The sequence below is a fragment of the Pseudorca crassidens genome, chromosome 16 (assembly GCF_039906515.1).
Source record: "Pseudorca crassidens isolate mPseCra1 chromosome 16, mPseCra1.hap1, whole genome shotgun sequence".
NCBI classification, from domain to species: Eukaryota; Metazoa; Chordata; class Mammalia; order Artiodactyla; family Delphinidae; genus Pseudorca; species Pseudorca crassidens.
The window spans coordinates 59,669,387-59,683,973 of record NC_090311.1 but is presented as its reverse complement, the minus strand read 5'-3'; the positions used below and the strand labels follow the sequence as shown (position 1 = coordinate 59,683,973).

General features: G+C 38.0%; 1 protein-coding gene across 1 annotated transcript in view; it reads left to right on the top strand.

Moving 5' to 3' along the window:
- Positions 1-13,830, top strand: part of MCU (mitochondrial calcium uniporter) — a 209,467-nt gene extending 195,637 nt beyond the window's left edge. The window contains exons 7-8 of the mRNA XM_067710604.1: positions 10,378-10,494; positions 11,867-13,830. Of these exons, the coding sequence (XP_067566705.1) occupies positions 10,378-10,494; positions 11,867-11,944 (195 nt within the window). The 3' untranslated portion in view covers positions 11,945-13,830. The remainder of the gene's footprint in view (positions 1-10,377; positions 10,495-11,866) is intronic.
- Positions 13,831-14,587: the final 757 nt, after the last annotated feature.

Here is a 14,587-nt window from a genome sequence, read left to right as displayed (position 1 = left end):
CTTCTAAATATATTAGGAGTATAGGTGTGTGTTGTTGTTTTTACTTCGTGGAAGAGAGGTGAAAATTAGATATCTAATCACTATTCTATTCTTTATCATCCAAGCCTCATATTTTAAATATCAGTGTCTAGAACTAATTTTTATTGTTAGTGCTGTATTTTTAGTAGCTTGGAAATCCATAATGGTCACTTTAGGAAGTATGAAGGATTTATTATCACTTATTTATTACTGCCATGTGTGATACAACCACAGATCCAGGCTCCCTTGAATAAAAAGTATTTGAGGGCTTCCCTGGTGGCACAGTGGTTGAGAGTCCGCCTGCCGATGCAGGGGACACAGGTTCGTGCCCTGGTCCAGGAAGATCCCACATGCTGCGGAGCGGCTGGGCCTGTGAGCCATGGCCGCTGACCCTGCGTGTCCGGAGCCTGTGCTCCACAACGGGAGAGGCCACAACAGTAAGAGGATCGCGTACCGCCAAAAAAAAAAAAAAGTATCTGAAATAGCTGAGAGATATGAGAAAGCTTTTCTATTTTCTTAGGTATCAGAAGAAAGCTGAGAGTTGCTTCTCTTATATTTTTATATGGCCGCTATTGAACATAGGCATTTTGTTTCTGTTGTCATTAGACCAATGGTCATAGGCCTATTTTTGTGCAGGAAAATGAAAGCCCAAGGGTGTTATTTAACCTTTCCGGGCCTCCCAAATATGTCTAGTGGAGAAGAGACAGTAAACTGTTCGTGTCCTGCTATTGTTTGCCCAGTGTCTCTAGCACCTAATCCCTTGTCTGGCTCATGTTCGTCACTCTACCTGAACAGAGCTGACAGCCAAATCAATCTTATCTAACCACACCTCTGGACATGGCTTGCATATGTGTATATGTCTGTCTGTGTTTCTTTCCCTCTTCCTCTGCCCTGTCACTGTCCCTCATGTACCCCTTTAATGGATTCTTTTATCGACTGAAATCCAGACTCCTTAGCCCAATATTCATAACTGGTTGCTGTCCTTTCCAAATGTCTCTCAGCTCCTCTGTGTATTTACTAGGTATTTTAAACACATCAAATTACAGTTGACCCTTGAACAATGGGGGTTAGGGGCGTCAACCCTCTGTGAAGTAAAAAAATCCATGTATAACTTAAAGTCAGCCCTCCATATCATGGTTCCTCTGTATCCATAGTTTTTCCATATCCATGATTGCACATCTGGGGATTCACCCAACTGCAGATCGTGTAGTGCTGTAGTATTTACTATTGAAAAAAATCCGCATATAAGTGGACCTCTGCAGTTCAAACCCATGTTGTTCAAGGGGCAACTGTGTAGTCTGTATTTCCCCCAAAATGCCCTGAGTTTTTCACCACTCCTTCCTTACTTCATATCATTCTATTAACTGGGAAGGTTTTCCCTGTAGATCGCTACCTGTCATATTTCAAGGTTTACTTAAATGCTTATTTTTCATGAACCTTTGACTACTTCCCTGCAGCCAACTTTGGTCTATCCCTCTTCTGAATACCTATAGCACATCGTGCCTCTCATTTCACTTATCCTATGCCATCTTGTATTATAATTATTCATGTTCAATGTCTTTTCCCCTCTACTAGACTATGATATCTTTTGAGGCAAGGCGTTCGGGTGATTTTTTCAATTTTTATTTCCTTACCATGCCTAATAGAGTGCCTATCTGTCCTACTGTTTAAATGCTGTCCTACTTCTGTGATTCCTCAACGTTTTTGCTGCCCCCAAGTGACAAGTTGTAAAATAGCAGTAGTAAACAATTTAGTCTTTTGTGAATAGGAAAACACTGACCAAATAAAATGTAAATAGTTTCTCATGTTAAATATTCTTCCCCATATCAGTATCCATAATTAACACCCATGAAACAAAATGCCTGTTCAACAGCATTTAAACTGTTCAATGAGCATTTATTAGCAACCTAAATATATTCCAAAAGTATATTAAGTTCCAAAGAATTTTCAAAAGATAAGTTCCTTGACATCATAAAATCAAGTGAAATATTGAATTTTACTGACTAATATTTCAGTGAGACCTGAGTACCATTTTCTATCATGTGAAAAAGGAGCCTGACAATAAGAAATGCCATTCAGCAAAGTTACTTCAGCAGGCATGTGAACCACCATTCAGCCCCCTAGCCCAGGAGTTTTCTACAAAGGGGAGGTCACCCTCAAGGGTGTGAAAATTGGTTCTGGGGGAGTAAAACATCTTAGATATTACAACAGATAAACAGATACACAGTATATTTGTGGTGTTGAAACTTCTTTGAGGGACTTCCCTGGTGGTCCAGTGGGTAAGACTACACGCTCCCAATGCAGGGGGCCCGTGTTCGATCCCTGGTGGGGGAACTAGATCCTACATGCATGCTGCAATTAAAAAGCCCGCATGCCACAACAAAGATCCCACGTGCTGCAGCTAAGACCTGGCACAACCTAAATAAATAAATAAATATTTAAATATTGTTTTAAAAAATTTCTTTGGGGAGGAGGGGCAATTAAGGAAAATATATCTAAAAAGGCAACTTAAGGGAACAATGATGAATAAAGGTTAAGAAACACTGACCTAGCCTTTAATACCCTTTGTCATCTCAATTCCAACATCCAGCATTTATATTCTACTCCAGCAAACTACTTCAGTGGCCATTCAGGACCTACTTAGAATAAAAATTAGCATGCCTAATAATTTAGTATGCCTAAACCTTTAGGCTCCTGACGTCTCTCAACTTTTTTCCTTCCTTCCTCGTGTGTTGCTTCCTTTTCTGTCGAAATTAGACCATATTGTCATTCTGTTCAATCTCTGCTCCATTGTCTTTCCACCATATATACTCTATAAACTCCTAATCTTGGATAAATTTAGCCATTTATCCTATATCCAGGCTACTGAACATTGCTAGAGAAAAATCATGTAATAGTGTGGATTGGACCACTGCTTGTGTTTCTAATTAGATTTTCTTCCCCCATAACCCTCTCATTAGTTATTCTAAGACTTCACATCAGGCTCCTCATCCCACATTTAACTTTGCCTCCTACCTCTCCTGGAAAATTGAGCTTAACAGATACAAGCTTGCAAATTCCTAAACCCTGTGAGTTTAATAGTATCCATACCTACTTTCACACTATTTCCTTAAATTCAAGTAAGAGGTGGCATTTTCCTGCTCAGGGCTAGCTCTTCCACCTGTTCTTAATCCCATTACCCCCTTCCAGAATCTTATGCCAGTATATTTTTTGTGTTCCCTATGTTATCAAACTCTCCCTCTCTGACTCTCTTTCCTTCATAACCAAGCTCTATGTGTATCTCTTCTCACTTATTATCAAATTACCAAATTTCTAGAAGAGAGTCTAGCATGTAGTCGCTTAGTAAATGCTTGTTGCCCAAAAGAGGAAGCATAGAATATATCTGAATAAATTGAATTAGTGTGTACATTTACATCCTCAGCAAAGATAGGTAAGTGGCCTAGTAATAGCAACTTAGATGAAACCTAGAGGGCTTTCCCTCAAGTTTTTAATCCAACAGTTATCCCTTAGGTCAGTATTACTTGATTCAGACCACGATTCTATCCATTTTTAAAAAGCTTCCACAGTCCCTTCAACCACTATTTGTTCATTATCTGTCATCATCAATAATTAAATATTTACTTCTGTTTCTAGTTATGGCATCCTAGGTAATCAGAACAATGCTCCCACTAGGAAATGTTAAAATAGTTAGACAAAACATAAAATACATCTGCCTATAGACTCTAGAGAGCTAACAAGATAGCAAAAATTACCAGGCAAGAACCAGAAGAAGAGAAGTCCCAGGAAGGTGAAGCTGGTGTTTAGATGTGCTTTTTCCTCTGGGGATTTGTATTGATTAAAGAGGGTAAGGCTGAGAGGCCAAGAAGCTGAGCTATACTTGATAACCTAGAAAGACCAAAGCCATAGAGATTCATGTCCAGGGATTGCTAAAGTAGGTTGAAACATTTTTGCTTTGGTTTGGAATTTTAAAGGCCACTACTGTAGAACAGAAGAACCTGTTGTAGCCTCTCTCAGAGACTGTAGCTCATCTTTCGATCATCCCAATCTTGTAAATTGGATTGAGGTAGTCCTAGAATGCTGGTGATCCCAGAGTGCTGATATCGCTGGTTCCAGGCCAAAGAAAACATTAATCATCCCTGGGAGGAGATAACATTATCCTAAACCTTACATTATTTCTACAAATAATTTTGCAAATACAAAGTTAGTCATACAATAAAAAATAAGCAGATACACAGGAAAACACCTACAGAAACAGTAGACATTTGAAACAGACACAGATAGGAGATCTAGTTACTGGATTTATCAGACATAGCCTTTAAAATAATTATACTTGCTAGATTCACGGAGATAAAAGGTAAGGTTGAGAGTATTGGCAGATAACTTGATTTTTTAAAAAACAAATGAAAATTTTAGAAATAAAATTTAATAGATGGATTTAACTGCAGATTAGACAGAAGAGAGATAGAGTGACCTGGAAATAAATCAGAAGAAACCATTCAAAATAAAGTATGGAAAGACAAAAAGAAGTAAAATATAGGAGAGGGTGAGAGATACAGAGGATAGAGTGAAAAGGCCTAATATATTTTTAATTTTATTAGCATCTCAGAAGGAGAGGAGGGAGAGAATGGGAAGAAACAATATTTGCAGAGATGGTGGCTGAGAATTTTCCAAAATGATGAAAGACATTAATTTATAGATTTAAGAATTCCATCAAATACAACCAATATAAAGGAAAAGAAATCCACATCTAGACACATCAATAGTAAAACTGCAAAAGACAAAGACAAAGAAGAAATCTTAAAAGTAGCCAAAGAAGAACAAGAAAGGCTTGCCTTCAAAGGAGTCACTGTTAGATAGCTGACTTCTCAACAGCAGAAATGAAAGCCAGAAGGTAATGGAATGGTACCTTCGATGTGTTGAAAGAAAATAACTGTCAACTTAGAACTCTATACTCAGCAAAAATATCCTTCCAAAATAAAGGTGAAATAAAGATGCTTCCAGACAAACGAATAGAGAACTTGTCACCAGTAGATCTGTACAAAAGGAAATACTAGAGAGTGTTCTTTGTGCAGAAAGAAGATTATCACAAGTGGAAAGTAAAAAAAAAGCAGGAAGGAATGAAGAGCAATGAAAATGGTAAATCTGTGAGTGAATCTAAATGAATATTAAATGTATAAAATAATTATAATAAACTCTTACGGAATTTAAAATACAGAAAAAACTAAAACATATGACAATAGCATATACGTCTGGAGCAGGTAAGTGAACTTGAAATGTTCTAATGTTCCTTCATTGTCTGGGAAGAGGGTAAAAGTACCACTTCCATTCAACTTTGAATGAGAAGTCCTAGCCAGTACAGAAGGCAAGAAAAAGATACAGAGGATGAAAATATTGGAAAGAAAAACAACTGGCATGATTCATAGATTTTGTACATAGAAAAATTTTAAAAGCGTATATAGATAATTAGTTAGAATTCATAAGTGAGTTTTATAAGTTTACTAGATACAAGGTCAATATATATAAATGAATTGCATATCTATATGCCAGCCAAAAATAGTTAGAAAATGAAACTTTTTAAGAGATGCAACTCAAAATGACTTTTAAAAATAAATCATGCAAGAGATAGCTTCAAGAAGGCAGAGGAGTAAGTCATAGAGATCACCTTCTCAGATGATGATACAAACAGATGGAGAGATATACAATGTTCTTGGAGTAGAAGAATCAACATTGTGAAAATGACTGTATTACCCAAAGCAATCTACGGATTCAGTGCAATCCCTATCCAACTACCAATGGCATTTTTCACAGAACTAGAACAAAATTTGTATGGAAACACAAAAGACCCCGAATAGCCAAAGCAATCTTGAGAAAGAAAAACAGAGCTGGAGGAATCAGGCTCCCTGACTTCAGACTACACAAAGCTACAGTAATCAAGACAGTATGGTACTGGCACAAAAAAAGAAATATAGATCAGTGGAACAGGATAGAGAGCCCAGAGATAAACCCACACACATATGGTCACCTTATATTTGATAAAGGAGGGGAAAATATACAATGGAGAGAAGATTGCCTCTTCAATAAGTGGTGCTGGGAAAACTGGACAGCTACATGTAAAAGAATGAAATTAGAACACTTCTTAACACCATACACAAAAATAAACTCAAAATGGATTAAAGACCTAAATGTAAGGCCAGACACTATAAAACTCTTAGAGGAAAACATGGGCACAACACTCTATGACATACATCACAGCAAGATCCTTTTTGACCCACCTCCTAGAGAAATGGAAATAAAAACAAAAATAAACAAATGGAACCTAATGAAACTTAAAGGCTTTTGCACAGCAAAGGAAACCATAAACAAGCCCAAAAGACAACCCTCAGAATGGGAGAAAATATTTGCAAACGCAGCAACTGACAAAGGATTAATCTCCAAAATTTACAAGCAGCTCATGCAGCTCAATATCAAAAAAACAAACAACTCAATCCAAAAATGGGCAGTTGACCTAAATAGACATTTCTGCAAAGAAGATATACAGATTGCCAACAAACACATGGATGGATGCTCAACATTGCTAATCCTTAGAGAAATGCAAACCAAAACTACAATGAGGTATCACCTCACACCAGTCAGAATGGCCATCATCAAAAAATCTACAAACAATAAATGCTGGTGGGAATGTAAATTGATACAGCCACTATGGAGAACAGTATGGAGGTTCCTTAAAGAACTAAAAATAGAACTACCATATGACCCAGCAATCCCACTACTGGGCATATACCCTGAGAAAACCACAATTCAAAAAGAGTCATGTACCACAATGTTCATTGCAGCTCTAATTACAATATCCAGGACATGGAAGCACCCTAACTGTCCATCAACAGATGAATGGATAAAGAAGATGTGGCCCATATATACAATGGAATATTAGTCAGCCATAAAAAGAAACGAAATTGAGTTATTTGTAATGAGGTGGATGGACCTAGAGACTGTCGTACAGAGTGAAGTAAGTCAGAAAGAGAAAAATGCCGTATGATAACACATATGTATTGAATCTAAAAAAAAATGGTTCTGAAGAACTTAGTGGCAGGACAGGAATAAAGACGCTGACCTAGAGAATGGACTTTAGGACATGGGGAAGGGGAAGCTGGGATGAAGTGAGAGAGTGGCATGGACATATGTACACGACCAAATGTAAAATAGCTAGTGGGAAGCAGCCACATAGCACAGGGAGATCAGCTCAGTGCTTTGTGTCCACCGAGAGGGGAGGAATAGGGAGGGTGGGAAGGAGACGTAAGAGGGAAGACATATGGGGATATATGTTTATGTATAGCTGATTCACTTTGTTATAAAGCAGAAACTAACACACCATTGTAAAGCAATTATACTCCAATAAAGATGTTAAAAAATAAATAAGTAACCAAATAAATCATGCAAAATATGTACAAGACCTCTATGTAGAGAAACATAAAATTATAGGAGAGTTAATAAATATAATGATAGAGCATGTTCATGGACTAGAAAAGTAAATAGTGCAAAAATGTTGGTTTTATCCACATTGATCTATTAGATTCAGTGCAGTCCCAGTCAGAATCCCAACAGATTTGGAGTTGGGGGAAGATATTTTAATAAACTGATTCTAAAATGTATATTGAAATACAGAGGACTAAGAAAAGTAATAAACACTTGAAGAAAAACTAGGTAAGAGGATTTACTCTCAGATATGAAGACTGCAGCTTTAGTTACAATACTGCAGTGATTAAGACAGTGACACAGGGATGGACAAATAGTCCAGTGGAATAGAAGAGAGAAGTAGAAATAGACCTAGTATAAATGAACTTTTGATTTTAGAAAAATGGCACTGCAGGGAAAGAGTTTTTTGATAAATGGTGCTAGGACAATTGAATATCCATATAGAAAAAAGAAATGACCCCATCCTTACACTATAAACAAAAATTAATTCCAGACAGATTGTTGATCTAAATATAAAAGGTAACACGATGAAGCTCCTGGAAGATAATATAGAATATCTTAATTACTGTGGAATAGGGAATGATTTTTTACACAGAATGAAAAATGCTAACCATAAAGAATAGGAATGATAAATTAGGCTATATTAACATTAAGGACATCTATTTATTAAAGAGCACCATGAAGAGGGAGAGTGGGCTGGGAGGAGATGTTTCCAGTATGTATATCCAACAAAGGATCCATATCCATAATATAGTAACAAATCCTACAAATCAGTAAGAAAGAGACACACAATCCAGTAGGAAAAAAATGGCAAGAGGTTTGTACAGGCACTTCTAAACGAGGATATGCAAATGGCCAATAATATAAAAGAGGATATGAAAAGGCCTCAGCCTCATGAGTGATCAGGAAAATGCTATATCTCTTCAAGAGAAATAAAAACGTGTCCACACAAAAATTTGTACACAAATGTTCATAGCAAGATTATTCATAATAGCCAGAAAGTGGAAAAAAACCAAATGTCTGTCACTTGACAAATAGATAAATAAAATGTAGCACAGTGGTCCCCAACCTTTTTGGCACCAGGGACCGGTTTTGTGGAAGATGATTTTTCCCTGGGGGAGGGGATGGCAGGGGATGGTTCAGGCGGTAATGCGAGGGATGGGGAGCGGCAGATGAAGCTTTGCTGGCTCGCCCACTGCTCACCTCCTGCTGTGCGGCCCAGTTCCTAACAGGCCGCGGACCGCTACCGGTCTGCAGCCGGGAGGTTGGGGACCCCTGATGTAGCATATTCCATTTAATGGAATATTATTTGTCAATAAAAAGAAATAATGCACTGATACATGCTACAAATAGATGAGCCTTGAAAGAAGCTAGACACAAAAGGCTTTTTTATGATTCCACTTGTGAAGTATCCAGAAAAGGCAAATCTATAGAGACAGAAAGGCTACTAGTTAACTTAGAACTGGAAGTATGGAGGGAAATAGGAAGTGATGTTAAAGGGTATGGGGTTTCTTTGGGGGATGATGAAAATATTCTAAAAATTATTGTAGTAATGGTTGTACAATTCTGACTATGCTAAAAAGCATTGACTATTATACTTTAAATGGGTAAATTGTATGGTATCTCAAGTAAAGTTGTTTTTAAAATGTAGTAATATAAATTAGGAGTTTGGGATTAACATATACAAACTATATAAAATAGATAACCAACAAGGACCTATAGTATAGCACAGGGAACTATACTCAGTATTTTGTAATAACCTGTAAGGGAACAGAACCTGAGGTAGTATTTCTGCCTAACTCGTTTTTTAACTGACAATACCAGGTATTGGCAAGTAGGTGAAGTGATGGCAACTCATGTCCTGCTTATGGGAGTATAACTGGTACAACCATTTTGATATCACTCCTTAAATTTGAACACAAGCATACGCTATGGTCCAGAATTTCCATTCATAGGTTTATACCGAACAGAAGATAAGTCCAGAGATGATCTTGACAGCATTATTTACAACAGCTAAAACCTAGAAACAACCCAAAAATCTATCAGTAGTACAACAGATAAATAAATTGTGATGTAGCCACACAATAGAATATAACATATCAATGGAAATGAACAGACTACAGCTACACGAAAAAGATGAATATCACAAACATGATATTGAGTGAAAGTAGCCATACACAGTGCATACTATCTGACTCCATTTTTATAAATTTCAAAAAACAGGTAAAACTCAGCTGTAGAGCTCAGGGGAGTGTATGCTTAAGTAAGAAAGCTGTAAAGAGAGCAGGAAAACAGTTACCATAAAAGTCAAGATAGTGATTACTTTGGTGGGGAAGGAGGGGTTAGTAATTGGAAAGGGGCAGGAAGGGGGCTTGTGAGTTACTGGTGGTATTCTATTTTCTCTGTCTGGTGATGATTAACATTTATTACGTGATGATGATTCTTTATGATGTACATTTTGTGTGTGTGTACTCTTCTGTGTGTGTTGTGCAATAAAAAATGTTTAAGAGGGCTTCCCTGGTGGCGCAGTGGTTGAGAGTCCGCCTGCCGATGCAGGGGACACGGGTTCGTGCCCCGGTCCGGGAAGATCCCACATGCCGCGGAGTGGCTGGGCCCGTGAGCCATGGCCGCTGAGCTTGCGCATCCGGAGCCTGTGCTCCGCAACGGGAGAGGCCACAACAGTGAGAGGCCTGCGTACCGCAAAAACAAAAACAAAAAACAAAACAAAACAAAAAAATGTTTAAGAAATAAATATTTAATACAGCACATGTCAGTAGTATATCTTTATATATGCTCATGTATATTGAATCTAATCAACAGTAAATGCTTATTTTGTGAAGATAGTGTGCTAAGGAGTATAATTTAATTTCTTCTTTATTTTTGTAGGAATATGTTTATCCAGAAGCCAGAGACAGACAATACTTATTATTTTTCCATAAAGGAGCCAAAAAGTCACGTTTTGACCTAGAGAAATACAATCAACTCAAAGATGCAATTGCTCAGGTAAGTTTTACAAAAATTAAAGTAAATCCCAGCCTCATCTTGTATGGCATTATCGTCATCATCATCATCTACAGTCAAATACTTAGATGGGTAAACTCTGAAAGAATGATCCAATCCTCTTCTTCCTATGTAAATTATTCCTCAGTTGATAAAAATGACTATTTTAGCATGGTCAATGCTCCAGAAAGTTTTATAACACAAGCAGATGAAAAGATAATGAGTCCTATCTATCCTTTTATCACTAGCATATTGAAATTTTTAAACCTATTTTTATATTTTTCATTTTGTTTCTTTAGAGAGGTCTGTTTTTACTTTTCTCTCTTTTTTTATTCTTTCTGCAATTGACCCGAAGATCTCTCACCTGAGATGTGTGGTAGCAATGGAGCCAAAATAAAATCCAGGTCAGAGAGAGACTACTAGAAATGTTTGCTAGGTGCAGGTGAGAGATTACTGAGCTAGAAATGTTTTTTTTAAAGACTGATATCTTATTTTTCATAACAGCTACCTCTTTCACATTTCTGATTGTGCCTCCCCCTCACTCTGATATCTTTGATTTTGGTGAAGAAATCCTCATTTCTTTTCTCTGCAGTCTTTCATGACTTTAGAGATTTTTTTTTAAAACCTCTGGAAGCCCTTCCATTCTCTTTAATGTTTAATTACTCTTCTCTGGACCTTCTCCTCCTTCTCTGTCCCTTTTTGGTGACGGGGTTGTGCTTTGAATAGGCTTAATTCATCTCCCTGCCTTGGCCTAAGTGAATTCTTACCTTCTGTTGCTCTGTGTGGTGGTTCTCAACTGGAGGGAATGCGTCAGAATCATCTCTGGAGCTATTAAAAATACAGGTGCTTCAGCCCCCCCCAAACCTATTAATCCAACTCCTCAGGGGTGAGGCCCAAGCACGTGTGAGTTTCGAAAGTGCTGCAGTTGACTGCACATCCCTGTTTTAAAAGTTCCTGATAAGTGAAAAACTTAAACAACCACTAGACAAATAACTGAAGCCTTGAGGAGCATAAATTTGAATTCTGGCTCCAGGCAAAAAGTTTGTAAAAGGGCTTCTCTCTGGAGAAATGCCATCAAGGTGCATCAGTTGCTCCCACATTCTTGAGCCCCTGATCCTGCCCTGTTGATTGCACAGTCTTTTCTGGAGGCTCTGTTGATAGCTGAAACTGCCAGGACAGACTTCTGTTTCTGTCCTGCTTTGTTGTCCTGTGCCTTTAACATTCTTTGCCTCTGAGGCACTCTTACTTTGAGAGTGATTGAGATGATTTCTCTGACTCATAGTGATGGAGGACAGACAGTTTCCTCTTCTCAGGAGACAGTAATATCATTGAAAGCTTGGCTAGCCAGTTTTCTCACCTTTTGTTTCTATTTTAGGCAGAAATGGATCTTAAGAGACTGAGAGACCCATTACAAGTGCATCTGCCCCTCCGACAGATTGGTGAGGAAGATTGATCTGCAGAGAGCCTCTGAATCCCAGCAGAAAGAACACCTGTTTATAACTATGGCCTTTTTAATTAAAGCATTGCAGGTGGAAGCTGGGAGCCATGTCTGGGTAGAGGGTTTTTAACTTTAATTAAAAAACAAAAACAAAAAGATCTTAGGGAAGAAAGGAATGTTAAAATCTGACCATCAGGCTTTGTGGAATATAAGCTCAAAGGGCTTAGTGAATATTGTCTTAATCAAGAATCTCAGTTTCTGGATGAAAATCATGTATTATTATTATAGTTGAGAGAAAGTGATGCTAGGGGGTGTTGTTTCTTGCATCTTCTTTTCAGGGTCAGCAAAATAGTAACACACCAGCACCCCACTCAGCTCTAAATTTTTTTTTAATTTAACTTTTCTTATTTTTGACATAGCAGTAAATAAATATACCAGAAAAGCAAACCCTCGAGATATGTGGGTGGCAAACAGAGTCTGAGTCCATGTCATTAGCATTTATTTTAGATTGGACCCAGTCTCTGCAAAGTTACCAGGAATCTCTCCCGTTTGTGCCCCATTTCTGACTACCCACACCTGTTGGTACACTAATTTTATCCATATGATAATTGGAACCAACTTATGACTGTTTGACAATTGACACTTTGGATTATCCCTTAATACCTTCTTAAATGTCTCAATATTCCAGTTCTCTGGATCACTGTCTAGAAATAATTGGCAACAATGCATGAGGTTTTTTTGTTTTGTTTTTTACTAATTTATCTTTTTAAGAGGAGGACAGATTTCCCTCCTTTATTTAACTATCCCATTGATACTCCCCTCTCCCTCCACAGCTAAAGCCAGAGGCGGAGTGTTCAGCTGTATTACCAAATCAGGAAGATGTAAGGTTTACAAAATGGCTAAAAACCATGGCTCTGTAGCCATTTCAGAACCAGAATAGTTTCACTGCTGTTAATCTGTTTGTGTGACAGCATTCCAGGCCACCCAGATGGCACTACCTTGTCTGGAGACCTTGTTAATCTCGAAGGACACACACTCCCACACTGTTTGTGAGCCCTCCCACCTCCACCACTTCAGTAGTTGTAAATCAAGTGTGTGGATCTCAAAGGGTACAATTTATCTTTGTACAGGAATACATTTCCATGGCTTCTTTCAGCCTACCCTCTTCACCCTATTTTTTCTTAAATTGAAAGAAAAAGGAGTTAATCTTATACTCTATCAAAATATTTTCTACCATATTTCCAGATGACATCACACTTGAAGAGTCAAAGGAATCTGTGTCTACTATCCTGCTTTTAACTACTGCGGGGGCAGGATGGAAAGGATGTTGGGGCTTGCCGCACAGCTGATTGATTGGCTTTTTTCTTTCACATGATTGATCCCTCTTCATTGTGGCAAGGGGTTTCTTTCTCTTTTTCTTCCTCCTTTGGGATCATTGTGTATGAAGAGAAACACTTTAAACGACAAACCCAGACTGCAGGTGCCTTGCAGAGGTTGAAGGCCAGCCAGGATTGCTGCTGCTGCTCCAGCCACCACCCCTTCCACTGGCATGACGGAATGAAAGGATGCATGTCTCCACTTCTCATCCCTCCTCCCACTTCCTTCCCCACCCGCCCCCCGAGTCGTTCAACCCCCTTCCCTCATTTATTTCTGTTAAGTTGTGTGAATTATTTTTAAACCATTTATCCTGTTTGTACGCAGGGTTTTTAAGAAGAAACAGCACAGTGCAATGAGCAAATCCTTTCAGGGTGTGTGGGAGGCAAGGGGAGGGAGAACGTGGAGAAAAGTCCTTTAAACAAATAGCAAAATATTGAACATGTGTAAAATCCTGTATCATTTATGAAATATGTATAAAAAGCAATGTACCTTCTGGAACAATAAATACTTATTCAATTTTTGAACTATAGCATCTCATTCTTTAAAGCAAAACAACCAAGATCAGAAACAAAAACAAGCTTATTCTGATTCAAGGTGGAAAAGTTTTTACCTCTAAAATTAATTTTTATAAAAATACCATTTTGAAATTAAGTTTTGTTCCTGGAGCCTATATTTTTACAAGGCATTTCATGAATTCTTCCTGAACTTCAGATGGTCAATATTTTCCTAGTTTTCCAGAGCCACTAGAGGTTCGGTGACCTCTGCAATTGTGATAGAGCCAAGGACAGCACTGACACTAATATCCTTATCTCCTGATTAACAGGAAATATCTCCATTATATCAGATCATCAGATTGCCCAGTGTGGTCTCCTGGACTCCAGAAACTTGTTCAAGGATGAACTAAGATCAAATACTCATTATTTTAAGAGTTTGTATCAAATTTATAATGATCACCAAATGGGAAAATATCACATGCCACCTAGTCCATCGAAGGCATATCAAAAAGCATGTATTAAATGTCTGCATTAAGTGCAGTGTGAGATGTACTAAGAACCTCCACAGCTACGGTGCTGCCTCTCCTGGCAGCTCACAGCAACCGAACACAAACATCCCTAAGATATGTAAGGTTTAAGAAGATAAGATTGAAAATATTAAGCCATTGTTTGCATTCAACAAATAATAACTACACCCATGCACCTATGGTCAACTACGACAAAGGAGGCAAGAATATACAATGGAGAAAAAGAGTCTCTTCAATAAGTGGTGCTGGGAAGACTGGAC